This window comes from Rhinichthys klamathensis, unplaced genomic scaffold, assembly GCF_029890125.1.
Source record: "Rhinichthys klamathensis goyatoka isolate OS25496 unplaced genomic scaffold, OSU_Roscu_1.1 h1tg000240l_1, whole genome shotgun sequence".
Taxonomy (NCBI): domain Eukaryota; kingdom Metazoa; phylum Chordata; class Actinopteri; order Cypriniformes; family Leuciscidae; genus Rhinichthys; species Rhinichthys klamathensis.
In genome coordinates this window covers 2,581,201-2,602,181 of record NW_026606762.1, presented here as the reverse complement: position 1 = coordinate 2,602,181, position 20,981 = coordinate 2,581,201, and the positions used below count along the sequence as shown (strand labels likewise).

The window sequence follows — 20,981 nt, the reverse complement described above, 5'->3', positions numbered from 1 at the left end:
GGTTGGATGGATGTGGTTTGCTATTGGTTGATCTCATGTGAGTGACAGGTTGCCCCGCCCCCACACTAGTAAACACATCATCAGAGAAGAGATGTCTCTCCGAGAGGATAAGTTATTTTGATTAAACATTAACATTATGAGTAATATGAACTTAAAAAATAAAGTAATGATGAGCATGGAAAAACCATATATAATGAATGCTGCATTGTTCGCAATTTTCTTTCATGATGACGTTAACAGAGGCTGTTGTCACTAATGATAAGCTCATATACAGTCTGTTATACTGTCTAATAACAAACATCATATCGTGTTGATGATTGTCATAAATAAAAAGTTATGACAAGCCTTGTCATTGTCCTCTGCTTTCTGGAGAGCTCATTGGATGTAGCTGAAGCCACAAAATTTGAGTGTGGCTGATGATCAACTCAGTCTGTGAATAATTATCTGACTATACAGAGCTGTCACCACTTCAACCAGCTAAGAAAACTCCAAGGTATGTAAATCAAACGCTTTTAGGCTCATATTGGAGAGCATTTTTATAATTAAGTCATTTTAAGGGGTGTAAATAGATGTGAAAAGATTAATGTTATTAAGCTACTAATGTATGATGTTATGATATATATTGTCATTTCCATGTCTGTATTCTGACCTCCCAAAAAATATGTCCCACAGAGCTGAAGATATGACACTCCTTTTACTTCTGATCATGATCTATGGCCTGGATGCTGACGAATTTTATTATGAAAGTGGTAACTATTGAAAACACTTAATTAATTTGAAATATATTAAATTGATTTCTATTGCCAGTTTATTTACAACTGATTGCTAAAGCACAAAGAGGTTATACATGGTGGAATCACTCTTCCTGAGATGAGAAATACTTTCTTTGTTTAAATTTCTTGTTTTTAAAATTTTCATTTTGGATGGTTTTTAGATTCCAATAATCAAATTAGAAATATACTGAAAATATTTGCATAAGATTCCCATAAACATACTCATAAAGTAAACATTTAGACTGAAGCTTTCCCTCAGAATTTTGACTTCATTGATAACAAATATTCTGTGGTGAAGTAAAAAAAAACTAATGTAATTTCTACCTGAATATAGTTAGTTCAGGCAGAATTTAAAAAACAAAGTATATTCTATATTAGTAAGTACTAAATTTAAGCTTGTAAAGCGTAAATATCATTGCCATCAAATATTTTTTTTTTTTTATATATATAAAAAGATATAGTAGATTTTAATGAATTCCAAATGGTAATTTACTTACAAATCTGCATGCAAAAAACGTTTTTAATAAATTATTTTGCGTGGCTTTATTTTCAATTTCTGTACAGACCTTGCCATTAACAGTTTATTGTAGGGTTTTTAACAAAATGCAAACATTAATACAAATGAAATATAAGAGGAAAAATCTCACCCAAAAATGTAATTTATAGGCCATTGGAAATATAAATATTTTATAAAAATGACAACCTATAAAACATGTGACGATTCGACCTATCCTGACATGTGTGAGCGATACTCTTGTCCTGACAACGTAACTTAACACAAAGGGTTGAGTTCAAATCTACCTTTATTATGCAGTTGACACTTCTTAAAATGTATGTCAGTATGATCTTATTGTTTGCTTGTTTATATTATAATGATTTGCTGAAATTTCAGCTTTGCATCACATGAATAAATTACATTTTAAAATATATTTACCTAGAATTTTTTTTAAACCGTTATTTTAAATTATAATAATATTTCACAATATTACTGTACTATATTTATGCTCCAATAAACACAGCCTTGGTGAGCATAAGAGACTTCTTTCAAAAACATTATAAACTCATACTAACCCCAAACTTTTTAATTATAGTAATTTACTGTAATTTTAGAATCGAGAATAGAATTTATAAAATCACTAAGTTGAACAAGGTATTTGGAATCAACATACAAAACCACTGAGAAAGCACTACATTTTATAGTCACTGAGATGACCCAGTCTTCCCTACAATAGAAATTATAACTGATAAGTCTTTTAGAGACTTACATTTCACTGTGTAATTTGAATTATCTCTTTAGGGAATATAACACTGGCAAATAACACACGGACATTGGAGATGACAATCTCATTGGAATCTGGACACAACATTACTGTTCATGACACTGCAAAAAAAATACTTTGTAACTCAACAACCAATTCATGTTATATTGAGTGCTCCTTTAACGATTTCTTTGAAGACCAAAACTTTACCGCACCGAAAAAATTTGACATATGTGCAAAGAAAAATAAGAATAACACTAGAGTTGAATTCAGCATAAGTAAGTATAGACTTCTTTTCTTCCATTGCTCAGTAACACAACAGCATTATGATAGTATACTATGTGCATTGATAACATGATGTAACTGTTTACTCAGGACATTAATTATTCCTTCCATCTATTCCAGAAAACAATGCATCACTGTGTAAAGAAAAAACGATTTCACTGTGTACTGTGGTGGATTGCTTGCCTGTCGAAATAAGAAAGCTCTTGAACGAGAAAGATCAACAAATGAAAATCCCAAAAGACCTGAGAAACCTTCTCAGTATGAAAAAAATGTGCCAAGATGTGATCTTTAATGAAACTATGGTGAATACCTACATTGGGTAAATAAAACCTTATTAAGATTTTAATATCCTTTAGTACAATCCTTAAAGGACAACTCCGGCGCAAAATGAACCTTTGGTCTAATAACACATTGGTACCTAGTCAACCGTTCTCTGAGATTTGTTTTCATGGTAAGCGAATGTAAAGAGTTTTATCTCTAAAAACTGTTTAGCTTATAACGCAGGTATATAGGGCATAGAGCAATGAAAAATAAAGATCGCTAGTTATACCACTAACAAGGCTCAAAATAGCCCCACACTAACACGGTAGCATAATGAGGGTCCCTACATGCAAACCGAAGCATTGAGAACGTTGTAAGTGTACAGACCGTTTAATAAGAAGATAAAGACAGTCCACTTCGCATATACAGACAGGAGCCATCTTTGGAAAACAGTCTCGACCAGTCGAACCACGAACGCCGTGACAAGTGAGCTGAACTGTATGAAGTTCAGCGAACTTCTAAACTGTATGAACGGCGTTCGTGGTTCGACTTGTCGAGACTGTTTTCCAAAGATGGCTCCTGTCTGTATATGCGAAGTGGACTGTCTTTATCTTCTTATTAAACGGTCTGTACACTTACAACGTTCTCAATGCTTCGGTTTGCATGTAGGGACCCTCATTATGTTACCGTGTCAGTGTGGGGCTATTTTGAGCCTTGTTAGTGGTATTAACTAGCGATCTTTATTTTTCATCATTACTCTATGCCCTATATACTAGCGTTATACGCTAAACAGTTTTTAGAGATAAAACTCTTTACATTCGATTATCATGAAAATAAATCTCAGAGAACGGTTGACTAGGTACCAATGTGTTATTAGACCAAAGGTTCATTTTACGCCGGAGTTGTCCTTGAAAGGGATAGTTCACCCAAAAATGAAAGTTCTGTCAGTAATTACTCACCCTCATGTTGTTCCAACCCCGTAAGACCTACGTTCATCTTCGGAACACGAATTAAGATATTTTTGATGAAATCTGAGAGCTGGATCACTCCTCCATACTAGTCCATAGGCTTCTTCAGGGATTGAACTTGCCGGCCTCAAAAAGTTATTAAAGACATCGTTAAAATAGTCCGAGTGACTACAGTGGCTCAATCTTAAGTTTATCAACCGACGAGAATACTTTTTGTGCGCAAAAACAAACAAAAATAACGACTTTATTTCAACTATTCATTTCCTTCTCTTTGGGCCTCTAGTCAGTTAACGTAGTGTGATTCCGTAGAGCTACGTCACACGTAGGCTCACTATTGGCCGACGCTGGTCATGTGCGTGATGCGTGTGACGTACAACAACAGAAGCTTACGCTTTTACACTAGTGAACTGACTCAAGGCCCAAAGAGAAGGAAATTAATAGTTGAAATAAAGTCGTTATTTTTGGGGGGTTTTGCGCACAAAAAGTATTCTCGTCGCTTGATAAATTTAAGATTGAGCCACTGTAGTCACTTGGACTATTTTAACGATGTCTATAATAACTTTTCGAGGCCGGCAAGTTCAATCCCTGAAGAAGCCTATGGACTAGTATGGAGGAGTGATCCAGCTCTCAGATTTCATCAAAAATATCTTAATTCGTGTTCCGAAGATGAACGAAGGTCTTACGGGGTTGGAACAACATGAGGGTGAGTAATTACTGACAGAATTTTAATTTTTGGGTGAACTAACCCTTTAAGTTTGTTATGTTTCCAACCCCTGTTCCTGGAGGCCCCACAGCAGTACAGATTTGGGATGCGATATACTTCAAATGAACTTCGGCCTGATTTAGTTTGAAATTACATCACACTAGTTCTTCGATTTCACTTGGAGTTAGTTTCGAACAAACTTTTTAGAAAAGTTCGCTCCGACTGGTAAACACCTCCGCACTACCATTAGTCCGTGTCGATTATGTCATAGGTGGGTGTGGCTACGAGACTCCGCCTTTTTCCATGGAAATCTTCTTCGGTTCATTTCTCTTCTGTTCAGTCTGTCGAGGTCAGACGTCCGTAAGTAAAAACATGAACACACGAAGGGCTTTATAGTAGAACTGAAACGCTGTAAAAGCTGAAAAGCTGCTGCTTCAAAAGAATCTTCTGTATAAAGTGCCGTTTATTCTTTTCATCCCACATTTCTCCCTTAATATTAATAATAATAATAATGCATTATATTTAATAAAAGTGGCACTACAGAGTTTTACAAAAAAAGTTTATTTTATAGTGTCTGTTACATGTTAGATGTACTTACTGTAGTAATAACTATAAATTATGCATAATTTCATGCAACTAAACTAACCCTAAACCAAACCCTAATTTTAACCCAAACTCTGTAGTAAGTACATGCTGGTATCACAGAGCTGGTTCAAACATCCACATCGCTATGATCAGATGCTTTCTTAACTGCTGTTTTCTCACCGCCCTCATTTTTGGTGTGTTTATTTTGTTATTGAGAGGAAAACGCATGAAAACGCTGAAAAGGTATTTTCGAACTTCTTTTTAACCCTAAGCGAAGAAACAAAAAAAGCACTTCACCTTGAGTACACCTTTATCTGACACTTCAAAATTGAGTCTTTATCGGAAATCCTAAATGTGTGTTGTTGTGGGGTTGGAAACACTGCTTTGGACCTGGTTTTATGTTTATCACACCTTTGTGCAGAGTGGAGAAGAAAGCCATACATGGTGTTATAAATATGACTGTTCCTGAGCAATCCAAGACGTATTATCATGAGGATCTTTCCATGACTGTGGTTAAGATGAATTTGAGCATGACAGAAGAGTATGCACAAATCCATGCTCCACGTGTAAGTATACCTGCCCCATAAACGCCAAAGGTCCTTGCTGATATAATTATATAAAGCTGCTAAACTGCTGTAAGTGATTTTTGCAGCACCTCTTCATTTTTGTCCATGAGGATTTTTTTTAAATGCATATAAAAATCCCAGAAAAATATGAATGTACTCAGCAAGTCGGTCTTGCATGATCAAAAATAATAGCTGCAATGACAGTTAGCATCTCACTGGTTCTCTCAGCAAAACCCAATAGGATTTTCCCATAGGCTTTTTGGATTATCGCTAAAAACAAGCTCTGTGATTAACAAAAGTTTATAATACCTACACGTTTTGTCTATCAAGATAATTATTATCACGAATACAACTTTGATGAATTTTGAAGCCTAAATGCAGTCGCCAGAAGTATAAAGCTAAAGGTAGGCTATAAACCAACAACACAACGGCCTTGGTCACATGACTTCAGCGTCACCATCACTAAGCTTCCGACAACTCTTTCAGTTTTTATCTAAAAAAAAAAACCCCAGAACGTTTGAGTTCGAATAGTTTAAAGCACGATTATAAGCATAATAATGCTGTAACTGATCTTACCTTTTCGGCGTGATGACATTTAGGGCTCTTACATAGTCAACGCATCTGTGCGCATACGCGTGCGCAAGGCTACACATCGCTACGCTTCGGCCGCCATTAATGCGTCGATGCGTAGCCAAATGTGTCATCCTAGTTTTTGATACGCGACGCGCCGATGCACGCAATACTATGCGTTGTCGGTGGGGGCGACATTGCAAGTAATGTACATAAAAAGATATATTATTATGTTTACAGAAGAAGAAGATTTGAATACAATGGGGGGCGAAGAGGAAAAGTTATGTGAGCTTGTTTTATTGCCGCCGATGTAAAATCAGCAATATGCACTCCTCTTCAGTTGCCATTTTGATCTGAATATCACGTGACCCGACTCTAGACTCTACTACCCCCTGTTGCGCGATCGGTGTATTGCATTTCACGCATCGCCGGTGACGCTTGCGTCTGCTTGTGTACTATGAAAAGGAGCGTTTAGCTCGCATCGCTCGCGTTTCTCGCGTTGACTATGTAACGGCCCTAATCTCCTCGACAGCGTCTGTAGTCACATTTAGCCACTTATTAGCAACCGTCTTTTTTTAGACACGTAACAGCTTAAAAAAATCACAAGTCGGGTAACTTAATAGGCCTCACCAGGGGCGTAGCAACCGGGACACGTCCCCCGCACTTTTAGAAACAGGTGATTCTGTCCCAGCGCATTTTTTTTGATCCAGCGACACAATTTCTGCCCATGTTCTCTCTGATTTGTTACTTAGACTTGAGTGAACTAACATTCAGCCAATCACAGCGCGAAGCATCTATTGGGCGCATCTGCCATGAGCTTCAAATCTCTTGTAGCTCTTGCGAATTTTCGTGTTCGTTTAGTCGCTTTGCTGTTTGGCCGTCTGCACCCCAGAAAAAAAGCAGAGGACGATTACATCATTTTTTTCAAACACACACTGTAAGTATAATGTGTTACAGTATGTCGCGATGACATGAATCACACTTGTTATGATTTAACCTACTGTAACGCAGAAAGACGTGTAAGACAACAGAACCCGTATGGACCTCGTCACGTCGCGCCGGATTGTGCCGAGTGTGTGTTAAATGCTCTCCTACTTGTTGCTTTGGATAAAAGCGTCTGTTAAATGAGACCTAACAGATTATTCCCAGCAGGCACACAACGTCATAAGACATTGATATTTGGTTAAATTTCGGTTGCGACGTCGGGTGACCAAAATTCAATGAAAATTCAACATGTCAATGTTAAATTGATGTCCAATACCGAATACATTGATTTAGGTTTTATTGATATATTTTTATAAAATGTCTGTTGTATAAAATTACTGTAGGCTAGATGTAATCTGTATACTGTAAACTCATTGAACACTTTTTTTTGGTCCAACTGTTAAGAAGTAAGTTAAGATAAAAGTTATTGTTCAAGTGTAGTTTAACTGAAATATTGTAAATATCATAAAATATCTTTATTTTATAAAAATAAAGTATAGATGTCCACACTGGTCAGAAAGTCTCAAGTCCTGCAGTATTTTTTTATTTTGAGTATGATTTCACAATTGTGAAATCATGGCATGTTCCCAAAATTGCCACTAGGGTGCTGTAAAATCTAAAATGTATTATTATGAACATCACCTTTCAGTCCCTCCAGAAAAACGCGATTATGCGATCGCATGATTTAGTGCATAATCAGCCAAAGTCCGCATATTTATGCGGGGGCATTTTTTCAAATACGCCGCACTTTCGCCACATAAATTGCCGATTTCCGTGCAAAATTTGCGGGGCTTGCATGATTTCATAATCCTCGCATTTTCGTTGCAAAAAATATCTTAGCAGAAAGTTGAAAAATGTTGCGTTTGCTTCACACGAGAGCAGCCGTTTCCCCCTGTTGCCATGGGAACGTTATGAAGTGACGTAATTACGCGACGTGAACATCATCGAAAAGCTGTATAACAGGAAACATTTTTTTTAATATATTTTATTTATTCATTTTTACAGAAGTTGTACCATATTCCTTTTTTAAAGCTACAGAACTTGTTTGACTTATCAGTGTTTTGTAAGTTTGATGTGTTTATTAAGGTCTGAAATAAAACAAGATAAAATATTCCAGCACGTACTGTGATGTATATGCTTGCTTATCATAGGAAGTAATAAGAAATGACTCTTTACAGTAAGGTAGTAGCCTAGTGAGAACAGTTTTTCTCTTTTTCATCAAACCGCAGTTTTTGCAAGTTCCCGCAATTTCATCACATAAAATTGCATAAATATCCCGCATATTCCATCGCATTTTTAAAGCAAACGTGACGCATAATCAAGGATTTTTGCCCGCAACAATCACAAAAAAACTCCTCATTTTTCTGGAAGGACTGACCTTTGGGTCACATCACCATACAGCTTTTGTCCCCCCCACTTTTATAATGGCTGCTACGCCCCTGGGCCTCACAGATGTATTTTATGTCGTAGGATAAAATGTGAAAGTGTCTTGTGTTCACCACAGACCATTTCAGCCATTTAACAAAAAAAAAAAAAAATTTTTAAAAAAACATTGACTTCAGGACGATGGAATTGGAAGATCTAAAAAAAAACTGATGTCATACCTGCACCACTCTTGTGTTATCAAATACAATGACCTTTATTCCATGCTCAGCACAGCACCACCCAATGCTTTTAGTTATAACTGTGTAGTTTGTTTGCAAAGGATTTATCATGAATCCACTGCATTTATGGCCAGCAAAGCAACATTTAGTGAAATCTGAGTAGTAATTTTATTTTTAGATTCATTATTGCAGATTGAATATCCGACAAGTCTTGCATGATCCTAGTGTGAAACCCTAAAAGACATCTTCTGTCATTTCGCTATACATGAAAGAATTAGCAGCTTTTACACTTCTAAACAAACAATGTAGAAAATGTTTAGCCTATTTACTTAAGAATGTAGTTCTTTAATTTAGATTATTATTATTATTATTATTAAAGAGAGCTGATGTGTTTTTTCCTTTTAAGGTATTAGATAATGATGAAGTGGCTGAGATGTGGATCCCGTTGAAGCCTTTCCAAAACCAATCGGAAAACAAAATTGGTGTAGTTACCTACAATGCAGATGAGCACTTTAAGGTTCAAATCAAACCCCCTTTTAATGTTTGTCATGCGATAAGAACACTGTTGCATGTCACACAGATTCTCAAGTTTACAGTAAGCTTAAATTTATAAATCAAACTATTGTCTTTTTTTACAGCTTAACCTGGGAAATAAAGATGTTATCTCGAAAATCATACGGATTGAATTCCCTGGACCTGACACTAACAAATTGACTGATCGACTTAAAATTCAGTTCAGAATTAAAACCATAGACAAATCTGTAAGTGTAACTTGAAATTTTTTATATTCTCAAATTGCCTCAAAATGTCCTAATAATGATTTGTTCCTGTTTTATATTTATATTTAAAGAAACACCTGTCCTGTCAGTTCTATGATGAAAAAGGTACAGTAATGGTTAATTGCTTCTTTGGGTGCATGGGCGATGTGACCAAATTCTTATTTCACGAAATGAGAAATTTTAATTCACGATAACGATATATATATCACAATATAGTTTGTGTTCTTTTATCTCATTTCTGTTATTAAAAAGAAGAAGCAAATTGCAAACAATAGGACAAATACAATACAACAAAAAGAGTGGTGGGTACAGTATATTAGGCTGCTGTCACTTTAAGACCAAAAGCATGGATCCATTATACTGATACACATCTGGTTTCATCACACACTGTCAGAAAAAGGGGTACAGTAGGAGTCCATTTTTGTCCCCCAAGGTACAATCTACAATAATGTACCCCATAGGGCTTATTATTGGACCTCAAGGTACATATATGTACCTTTTTGAGGGTCAAAAAGGTACATATATGTTCCCAAGCATTAAAGGTACATATATGTACCCTTTCTTTTAAAGGTTAAGGTACAAAGCAAAAACTCCAGTGTTAAATTAACTCTCCTGTGTTCAAGTGTGTTAAAGTTAATGAGCTAATTAAGTGATTCATTGAGTGATATTTGACCATTATTGAAGACACCTGATGTTAACAAGCAGAATCACTGAAGGAGAAAATCTATTTTTAAGACACCATTATGGTGATCAGTGTTTGCTTTAGTTGGGCTATTGACTCTTAAACTGTTAACATTAGATTTTGTTTGGCTGTTGTATCTGAGTTATAACTGCCAGATGAACAAAGAGAAAAGTTGATCAGATGGTGTTGGTTATGTTTTGACATAATCATAATTTGATCTGAATCACAAATCTCATTTAGAGAGTTATGTCTACCTTGTTGATTACAGCAGACTGTGATTCTACAGTAAATGGTTTTCAACGTTTTCAATATAATCCAAAATATTTCATAAAAGTTGTTCTAATCAGAATACTTTGAAATTGTTTTTTATTTAGACACACTGACATCAATAATCAGCCTGTGAATCTCAACAATGGTGACAATAATAAAGCATGTTGCAGTGCATTCTGGGTGCCACCAATCAAAACTCATTCATGGCTCCCATCATGTATTGTGGTTTTATCTGAATTGTCTTAGTAATTTCCTTTCCCTAATGGCATATTCTGTTTGTCACCATTGTTGAGATTCATACACTGATTATTGATGTCTGTGTGTGCCTAAAAGAAAGATTTTGTTTTTTCAGAACAACTTTTTAGAAATATTTTAGATTATTTAGAAAATTCTGGATCTTATGCTGTAGAATCACAGTGATGCTGGAATCAACAATATACATTTAAGAGGTTAGACTCTTAATGAGTTCAGCTGATTCAGGACAAATTATGATTATGTCAAAACATAATCAACACCACCTGATCAACTTTTCTCTTTGTTCATCTGGCAGTTATAACTCAGATACAACAGCCAAACAAAATCTAATGTTAACAGTTTAAGGCCCAACTAAAGCAAACACAAAAATAGATTTTCTCCTTCAGGTGTCTTCAATAATGGTCAATCATCACTCAATGAATCACTTAATGAGCTCATTAACTTTAACACTCTTGAATGTTAATTTAACACTCGTATATTACCATTTTAACACTCTTGAGTCTGGAGCCATATTTAACACTGGAGTTTTTGCTGTGTACAATATCGAGACAGACTCTGCTAAGCCATTTTTTATTTATTTTTTGTAAAAGTTGTTGTTTAAAGGTTTTAATGATACCTTAATTATTTAAGGTAGCTTTTAACTTATCACTATATTTGAGTAGCCTTGAAATAACCTTGAAATAAAGGAAATAAAAGTTTTGGCACAAGGGTACAAATATGTACCCTATGCCAAGGGTACAAAATCTGTGACAAGCCATTGTACCCCTAAAGGTACAATTATGTACTTTATTTTCTGAGAGTGCATCTTGTTTACTTTCACTTGAGACACAACCGTCTGTGTTTACATGAATACTCCACATGATGGGCATTTTGACATAATTGTGCATGTATTTGACCATTCAAGCGCAGTAAGACGTGAAAGAGAACTGAATTCCAGATTCCGCGCTGCATTGAAGGGATAGTTCACCCAAAAATGAAAATTACCCCATGATTTACTCACCTTCAAGTCATCCTAGGTGTATATGACATTCTTCTTTCAGACGAATACAATCGGAGTTATATTATAAAACGTCCTGGCTCTTCCAAGCTTTATAATGAGAGTGAATGGTTGTTTTTGTTTTGAAGTCCATTAAAGCGCATCCATCCATGATAAAAGTGCTCCACACGGCTCTGGCGGGTTAATAAAGGCCTTCTGAAGTGAAGCGATGCGTTAGTGTAAGAAAATTATCCATGTTTAAAACTTTATCGACTAAAATAACTCGCTTCCGGCAGACGGCCGAACGCATCGATTTATGCCAAAAAATGTAGCACTTGATGATGTATGACTTATGATGTAGGAGTGTCGTAAGCTTTGACGCCTCTCGCGGGTTCAAACAAACAGGGCTGGGCAACAAACTCAAGCTCCTCCCACATTTCTCTTTAAAAATTCTCCTTTTAGACTTCTAATTCGTGACTAGTGTTTTGTTTTGCTCTTTCCTCTGCACTCCCGTGTTCGTCATTACATTGAGCGCCAGGTCAAGTGTTACTCTTTCACCGTAAACGATGCGTACTGTACGGCCATCTGCCGGAAGCTAGTTATTTTAGTCGATAAAGTTTTAAATATGGATATTTTTTCTTACACTAACGCATCGCTTCAGAAGGCCTTTATTAACCCACCAGAGCCGTGTGGAGCAGTTTTATCATCGATGGATGCGCTTTTATGGACTTCAAAACAGAAACGGCCATTCACTGCCATTATAAAGCTTGGAAGAGCCAGGACATTTTTTAATATAACTCCGATTGTATTCGTCTGAAAGAAGAATGTCATATACACCTAGGACGGCTTGAGGGTGGGTAAATCATGGGGTAATTTTGGGGTGAATGAACCCTTTAAAGGGATACTCCACTTTTTTTGGAAATAGGCTCAATTTACAACTCCCCCAGAGTTAAACTGTTGAGTTTTACCGTTTTTGAATCCATTCAGCCGATCTCCGGTTCTGGCGGTACCACTTTTAGCATAGCTTAGCATACATAATTGAAGTGGACAAGACCTTTAGCATTTCTCATTAAAAAATGACCAAAGTGTTTCGATATTTTTCCTATTTAAAACTTGACTCTTCTGTAGTTACATCGTGCACTAAGACCGACGGAAAATGTAAAGTTGCGATTTTCTAGGCTGATATGGCTAGGAACTATTCTCTCATTCCTGCGTAATAATCAAGAAACTTCACTGCCGTACCATGAGAGCAGCAGGCATAATGATATGACGCAGCGCCTGAAAATAGTTCCGTTGTGTTGACGGAAGGTGGCCTATTTTCAGGCGCTGCGTCATATCATTACGCCTGCTGCACTCATGGTACGGCAGTAAAGTTTCTTGATTATTACGCAGGAATGAGAGTATAGTTCCTAGCCATATCAGCCTAGAAAATCGCAACTTTACATTTTCCGTCGGTCTTAGTGCACGATGTAACTACAGAAGAGTCAAGTTTTAAATAGGAAAAATATCGAAACACTTTGGTCATTTTTTAATGAGAAATGCTAATGGTCTTGTCCACTTCAATGATGTATGCTAAGCTATGCTAAAAGTGGTACCGTCAGAACCGGAGATCGGCTGAATGGATTCAAAAACGGTAAAACTCAACAGTTTAACTCTGGGGGAGTTGTAAAATGAGCCTATTTCCAAAGAAAGTGGAGTATCCCTTTAAGTTCTTTTTCACTGCTTATTGTGCTTAATTGTGCGCGCACTTTGGCAGTGTGCCAGTCAGTATATTTACATACCGCAATATACATGATATAGCAAAAACGATAGACATTTTATAGCCTGGTAACAATATATATCATTATACCGCCAAGCCCTTGCTTCAATAAAAAATGTGCTTATGCTCTTATATTACAACATGTGTCATTTGATGTTGATGTTGATTTTTGTTTACTGTCATATAGGAGGCAAAACCTGGAAAGAGAATGGTTGTTACACCAATAGTACTAGAGATGATGTTGTGGAGTGCTCCTGTGACCATATGACCCCTTTTGCTGTGCTTCTAGTGAGTACTGAGACATCCACCCATGAAATTAATTCAGTAAAAGTACACTGTAAAAAAAAATATTTTCATGATTTGTTATCACGACTTTTGTCTCTTTTGTCAAATCAACTTAGAAAATGAATGTGATTCAGATAACAATATTTTGAGTTTCTAGGCTATTTATTAAATCTCCTTTGTTGTATTAACTCAAATTGTTAATTTCAATGAACTCAATTTATAAATTTAATTTCAATTTTAAGACAACCAAAGTAAATTACATTTTAATGTTAAACCAACAAAAAAGATTTTTTTTTTTCAGTGTAGCAGTTTAAAATAATCAGCTGATATGGTTTAAATTTCACTCCACCTCTTATGTATCTACCTTCTTTGAATAGTCTAACTTGGAGATATCCGAAGAGCAGTGGAAAATTCTGTCGTCCATCAGCTACGTAGGCTGCGGTCTGTCTGCCTTCTTTTCTGCTTCCACTGTCTTGTCGTTCATGTTCATCAGGTGCTGTTCCTTCTGTTTTCATATAAATGCATATAATCTGTGCTTTGATTCACATTATTCCATGCATAACTTACATTGATATAAAAAGTGTGAATATAAACTCTTCAAAGCCAATAATGCTTCATTTACATCCATTTTTGCTCAGAGTTTTCAATATATACTGTGTGTGTGTTTCTCAGGATCGCAAGGGCAGAAGTGTCCAGCAGCATCCATGTGTCTCTGAGTGGCGCTCTGTTTCTCCTCAACATCAGCTTCATGCTCAGCGAATGGACTGCCACACTGGGAATGGACGGATTCTGTGTGTTTATCGCTGTGATGATACACTACAGCCTGCTGTCTTGTTTCACATGGATGGCTATTGAAGCCTTGCACCTGTACCTTCTTCTCATCAGAGTGTTCAACATTTACATCAGACACTACATGGTCAAGTTGTCCCTGGTCGGATGGGGTGAGCATCAAGACTAAATGTAATGTAAATAGCCAACACAGTCTCATGAAAGTGCGTATCTATACCACGAATGTTATTTCTCGTGTCATTTATACGCCAAAACTGGTTTTTGCGTACATATGCTACGCACTGAAAACCCTTGGGTAGGATTAGGGGGGTCAGGGGGTGAGGGAATCCTGCTTATTACACGCCATAAAGTGCGTATCATATGCACGCGAAAACTGCGTAGCATATGCACGCAAAAACCAGTTTTGGCGTATAAATGGCACGAGAAATAACATTCGTGGTATAGATACGCACTTTCATGAGATCGGGCTGAAATAGCATAGCAGCTAATGTCTAATAAACATGCAGGAAGCATTAAAGGGAAATTTGCAAAATTGGAAACTCAATTGCAAAATTTGATCTCAAAACATAATATGTTCTTAAAGGGATAGTTCTGTTCACCCAAAAATAAAAATTATCCCATAAATTGTTGGTCAGTGCAGCGAATTTGCATTAGCGAGAATCTGATTGGAATGACTGGATTTCAGAAGCAACATTTTGCAAAGCAATGATAAATGTGACTGGGTAATGTTTAAAAAAAAAACACACAAATAGACGGATTTGTGAAGGAACTAAATTCATAAAAAAACAAATACAAAATGCTATCTTGAAATTGTTTATCCTGCAATCTTTTCCTCTTGACAGGAGTCCCTGCTATTGTTGTTGGAGCCTTGTTGTCGGTTTATAAGACTAAGTCTTTTTATGGCAAAAATGAGATGACATTATCAGACACTAATAAAACAAATGCAATGTAAGTCTTCACATTTTAAATTTGCATTAGATACAGGCAAATGTAGTTAAATTATGTTGCCCTCTACGTCAGTCCATCAAATGTATGAAGTACATGCTTACATTGCAAACCTTTCTTTCGTACAGTTGCTGGATCAAAGAGCCTTCCGTCCTGTATGGCGTGAACCTTTCCTACTTCACCGTCATATTCCTGTTCAATTTAGGAATCCTAATCACAGTGTCCAGACAGATCTTTAAGCTGCGACATGTGGGCAGCATGCATGGCAAGATGCCAGTCTGGAAGGACGCGGGCACAGTGTTGGGCCTCATGTCTCTGATGGGAACAACATGGGGTTTGGCCTTCTTCAGCATTGGATTTACCAACTACGTTATACTCTACCTGTTCTGCATCTTTAACTCAATGCAAGGTATGTTTAGTTAGGGTACACGATTGATAGAGTACATATGAGTGTCCACGATAAATCTTGTAGTTTAAAACACATGCCAAGTTAAATGTACAGTACACTTAGTATTCATAGTGGTTCCATTAGGTTAAATCTAATGACTCTAAAATGTCATATGGTCTAACCATCAGGTATAAAGTCCTAACATATTTGCGTTACATCTTGAATACATGTGAAGTACACATCTATATTGACCACTGTCAATATCAAATTAATTTTTAGAAATTTCATTAATTATAAATATTATACATTTTTCGAGAGTCCTCTCCATCAGAGTACAGGCAAAAGTGTCCAAAATCTGCTTTTTTTTTCTTTCTTTTTTTTTGTTGCACATATCCAACCTAGATCTGGGGGTTTTCTTAACAGTGTGACCGGCACAAACAACATGGAATCTGATCTTTTCTATTCTGATTTGGGCCACTTCCATATGAGGTCCTAAATCAGATACAGGTCTGATGGTTTGCAGTGCGACCTCAGTCTGAACAGTCACATCAGAATTCATACGACTTTTACGTCACTCTAGATCAACATACACGCAACCTTTCCATTGTTTTTCATTGTAAAAAAAAACACTATACAGATGTGTTTGACTGTTTTTTTTATTTTATTTTTTTATCATGTTCGGGCCCCTTAATGATGACTTCAGTAACCTCCGTGTTTACTTCTATATAATTCTGTGCTGCGCTCCGTTTTGGGGCCTGTCCAAATACCCACACTTGTGGTCTTTCCACTTGACTCAGTAGCACCTCAATGCAGTACATGAGATCCACGGGGAGGAGTCGGATCAAGATCCAAGGGGTGGAGATGGGTAGGATTAGGGGTGGGTTTAGGGATTAGGGGTGGGTTTAGGGCATAGACTGTAAAAAAAGATGGACGACGCCCCTTCGCTCTTTTCCATTGGAGAGAACTGAAGCCGCCAGAGTCCCGATATGGCGCTGACATATTGGAACTTGAGTCTGCGCAGTAGCGTTTTCAGGACCAGTCATGCGCAGTCGCGAGCAGGAAGTAAAGCCTCGAAATCAAGGCCCCGCCCTCGCGCTCGTTGAATCAATCGCAAGCACACGCCCTGCACTTTTCTTAAGTGGCCTTGTCTGCTCCGTTCCTCTCCAATGATGTCTGCTGATTGCAGTACCTCGTTAAAATAAGGTAAATACAACTACTAACCACATAGTCAACATTATGAAAAAAAGTCCGTTGGTGCTTCAGTTACTACTTCGCACAGAGAACCTGTCAATCACAGCTGTCAATCATGATGTCACAGCACCGTTTTTATAGCATCAAATAACTAACTAAAAACTAATTTATTTTAAAAACAAACACTTGAAATTACATCAACGTGATAGAAACAACAGTAAATGATAGAAACTATCTTTAGAAAAAAGATGTGAAGTGTAATTTAATTATTTTTGTTGGTCTCACAAACCACCCCATGTTGAATAACATGGGGAGGCGGGGCTTATGAGCTATACTAGGACCGGTCACTGGGGGGCCATCGAGACGTTTTGGCTTCACTTTTGAGGGCTTGTGCGGCACGCTTGGTTTAGGGATTAGGGGTGGGTTTAGGGATCAGGGGGCGGAGATGGGTAGGATTAGGGTTGGGTTTAGGGATTAGGGGTGGGTTTAGGGATCAGGGGGCGGAGATGGGTAGGATTAGGGGTGGGTTTAGCGATTAGGGGTGGGTTTAGGGATCAGGGGGTTGAGATGGATAGGATTAGGGGTGTGTTTAGGGATTAGGGGTGGGTTTAGGGATCAGGGGGTGGAGATGGGTAGGATTAGGGGTGGGTTTAGGGATTAGGGGTGGGTTTAGGGATCAGGGGGCGGAGATGGGTAGGTTTAGGGGTGGGTTTAGCGATTAGGGGAGGGTTTAGGGATCAGGGGGCGGAGATGGGTAGGATTAGGGGTGGGTTTAGGGATTAGGGGTGGGTTTAGCGATTAGGGGTGGGGTTAGGGATCAGGGGGTTGAGATGGGTAGGATAAGAGGTGGGTTTAGGGATTAGGGGTGGGTTTAGGGATCAGGGGGTGGAGATGGGTAGGATTAGGGGTGGGTTTAGGGATCAGGGGGCGGAGATGGGTAGGATTAGGGGTGGGTTTAGGGATCAGGGGGTTGAGATGGGTAGGATTAGGGGTGGGTTTAGGGATTAGGGGTGGGTTTAGCGATTAGGGGTGGGTTTAGGGATCAGGGGGTTGAGATGGGTAGGATTAGGGGTGGGTTTAGGGATTAGGGGTGGGTTTAGGGATCAGGGGGTGGAGATGGGTAGGGTTAGGGGTGGGTTTAGGGATTAGGGGTGGGGTTAGGGATCAGGGGCTGGAGATGGGTAGGATTAGGGGTGGGTTTAGGGATCAGGGGGTTGAGATGGGTAGGATTAGGGGTGGGTTTAGGGATCAGGGGGTGGAGATGGGTAGGATTAGGGGTGGGTTTAGGGATTAGGGGTGGGTTTAGGGATCAGGGGGTGGAGATGGGTAGGTTTAGGTATATGTAAGGTGGGAGGTTTTGGATCTGGATCCGACTCCTCCCCCTGGATTTCATGTTCTGCAGTGAGGACCATCTCACTTGACTTGACCACATGTCTACTCAGATTAAACATTTATTCTTGGCCTAAGCATTCAAGAACGCGTGAAGACCGTGTGTGTAGAACTTTTGATTACCCAATGGAACACACTCATAGTTTTGTAAAAATTGAAGTGTTTACAGAGCTTTATTTTAATTCACAATATTTGGTATTTTAAAATAAACTTCTAAATGTCTATTGTTCAGCAGTCCCTATTAAACAGACAATTTAGTAATTGTGGTGCTTCCAAAATTAAGCAATAAAAAGCAGTTAGAAATGTTGTACAAAATACTCAAAAAAATTGGTAACACTTTAGTTTAGGGTCTTAACTAGTTACTTATTAGCATACATATAACTAGGATATTGGCTGTTTATTAGTATTTATAAAGCACATATTAATGCCTTATTCTGTATGACCGTATCCCTAACCCTACCCAATACCTAAACTTAACAGCTACCTTACTAACTATTAATAAGCAGTAATTAGGAGTTTATTGAGGCAAAAATCGGTGTTAATAGTGAGAATTGGACCCTAAACTAAAGTGTGACCAAAATTTGATTTGCGCCAATAAAATGTGAAACGCTTTATGTTTTACTACCAAATGTAATACCTAATTAGTCTAATTTACAGTGGAATGTTTTCCTCAACATCTCACGATTTCTGGGCACGTGAGATCCTGAACATGACGCATGATGGGATACACCAACCCTCGAGGCTAAGCTTTTCTCATCATGCATCACTGTGTGGGTTTTATTGTGCATTAAGGGAACTGAGATTCGGTGTTCTTAAGACCTCGGTCAGTCTTGCACACTTACTTCCTGTCACGTCCACGCGCTCTCAATGGCCAAGACCGCAAGATTTGATGTTCTTAAGGCCTCGGTCAGTCTTGCGCACTTACTTCCTGTTGCGTCCACACGCTCTCACTGGCTAAGCCCGCAATTGAGGGTATTTGGACAAACCCTTTGTTATTGTTCTATTGCGCATGCGGTTCAAGATCGTGACCTGTTCACACTCAAATCTGACATTGGCAACATTTAAAAAATAATGTGAACAGCCAAACAAAACTATAAAAAAAAATGGATTTGAGCAATAAATCTGAATTATATTCAGTGTGAACGTAGTGTTTCCTGTTTTATTTTTTTCTGCATGTCTTTGTTTGTCACGCCACATGATTTTTATTTGGCAGACATATGTCTTTCAAATATATATCATTATGGTCAAACTACAAAAAGGGATAGTTCACCCAAAAATTTTAATTAGCCCATGATTCACTCACCCTGAAGTCATCCTGTATATGACATTCTTCTTTCAGACGAATACAATCGGAGTTATATAAAAAAATGCCCTGGCTCTTCCAAGCTTTATAATGAGAGTGAATGTTTTTTTGTTTTTTTTATGGAAGTCCATCAAAGCGCATCCATCCATAATAAAAGTCCTCAAAACGGCTCTGGCGGGTTAATAAAGGCCTTCTGAAGAGAAGTGATGCGTTAGTGTAAGAAAATTATCCATATTTATAACTTGATCGACTAAAATAACTAAAAATAAATATATATATATATATATATATATATATACCCATTCACTCTCATTATAAAGCTTGGAAGAGCCAGGACATTTTATAATATAACTCTGATTGTATTCGTCTGAAAGAAGAATGTCATATACACCTAGGATGACTTCAGGGTGAGTAAATCATGGGCTAATTTTCATTTTTGGGTGAACTATCCCTTTAAGGTTTTAGTTCCCAGAGTATAATTTTTATTTTATTATTATTGTATGATATTTTTGGACTTTATGCTCCCTCCCAAAAAAATACCAAATAAATTTGAATACAGAATTTAAAACATGCTCATCATAGAAAAGGGTGTTTTCAAATCATGTCATTGACCCATGTCTGGATGCAAAATATATACATTTTCCATGGTAGCGGTGGTGGAAAAAAGGAAGAAATACTTGTCAAATTAAAAAGATGCGTCATTATCTGAAACTCTATTTGTTTCTGCTACCAAAGCATGGTTAGGATCAGAACAAGGGTTACTTTAAAGTCACGACATAGTCTAGGAGGAAGTGAAAGACAAAAGTACAGGTTCTTTGTTAATCCACAAGTAATTATGTGACGTGAAGACTCAAGAGAAGGGGAAGGGAAACTTTGATCATACCAAAAAATGATGGACTGAAACATTAAGTTTGTTTGTTTACAGGGTTTTACATCTTTTTGTGGATGTGTGGTACAATGAGGAAAAACAGAGCGCAAACAGCTCAATCCAAGACTAAATCCAGTGTGGACATCTCTAAATGAGGAGTTTTCTTACTAAAACCTTTAACAAGAAGACATGTTCCAGCTGTAAATATCTTCAGCCGATGACCCACATGCAACCCTCAGAAAGTGTTGTCATGACCAGTGTGTTTTTCTCTGTTTTTTTTTTTTAAAGAGTACTTCCTTTGCGCTAATTTCAGTTCATCGCATTAAAGAAATGCAGTTCCCTCTTTGAAATACTAAAACCTTGATCTAATCTATCATATCTCATCGTATAGCTACTTCATCATATCTAATAAATATAGGAAAAGCTGTGATTTGTAAATAAAAACAATTGTTGCTGAATTTATTAATAAATCTATAAGTGTAAAATGAATGTTTCAGCCTATATTGGAAACACATTACAACAATGCTATTTTAAAGCAATACAT

At 37.4% G+C, this 20,981-nt stretch overlaps 2 protein-coding genes across 2 annotated transcripts; both read left to right on the top strand.

The window, feature by feature from the left end:
• Positions 1-407: 407 nt before the first annotated feature.
• LOC130100360 (uncharacterized) lies at positions 408-9,334 on the top strand. Its single transcript, XM_056265788.1, has 7 exons — positions 408-493; positions 673-749; positions 2,071-2,310; positions 2,438-2,636; positions 5,256-5,400; positions 8,965-9,075; positions 9,197-9,334. The coding sequence occupies exons 2-7, from the start codon at positions 683-685 to the stop codon at positions 9,332-9,334; spliced, it is 900 nt and encodes a 299-aa protein (XP_056121763.1). The 5' UTR covers positions 408-493; positions 673-682.
• An 84-nt stretch (positions 9,335-9,418) lies between these two features.
• LOC130100336 (adhesion G-protein coupled receptor G2-like) lies at positions 9,419-20,612 on the top strand. Its single transcript, XM_056265764.1, has 7 exons — positions 9,419-9,442; positions 13,467-13,567; positions 13,942-14,057; positions 14,237-14,505; positions 15,196-15,301; positions 15,427-15,707; positions 20,495-20,612. Exons 2-7 carry the CDS (start codon positions 13,544-13,546, stop codon positions 20,590-20,592), a joined length of 894 nt encoding a protein of 297 aa, XP_056121739.1. The 5' UTR covers positions 9,419-9,442; positions 13,467-13,543; the 3' UTR covers positions 20,593-20,612.
• The last annotated feature ends 369 nt before the right edge of the window (positions 20,613-20,981 follow it).

Excerpts from the sequence above, each read along its gene's own strand:
- LOC130100360 (XM_056265788.1), top strand. The coding sequence starts at position 683 with ATGACACTCCTTTTACTTCTGATCATGATCTATGGCCTGGATGCTGAC. Across the intron at positions 750-2,070 it reads CGAATTTTATTATGAAAGTG|GGAATATAACACTGGCAAAT; the intron begins GTAACTATTGAA and ends TTATCTCTTTAG. Across the intron at positions 9,076-9,196 it reads ATGCAGATGAGCACTTTAAG|CTTAACCTGGGAAATAAAGA; the intron begins GTTCAAATCAAA and ends CTTTTTTTACAG.
- LOC130100336 (XM_056265764.1), top strand. The coding sequence starts at position 13,544 with ATGACCCCTTTTGCTGTGCTTCTA. Across the intron at positions 14,058-14,236 it reads TTGTCGTTCATGTTCATCAG|GATCGCAAGGGCAGAAGTGT; the intron begins GTGCTGTTCCTT and ends TGTGTTTCTCAG. Across the intron at positions 14,506-15,195 it reads GTTGTCCCTGGTCGGATGGG|GAGTCCCTGCTATTGTTGTT; the intron begins GTGAGCATCAAG and ends TCCTCTTGACAG.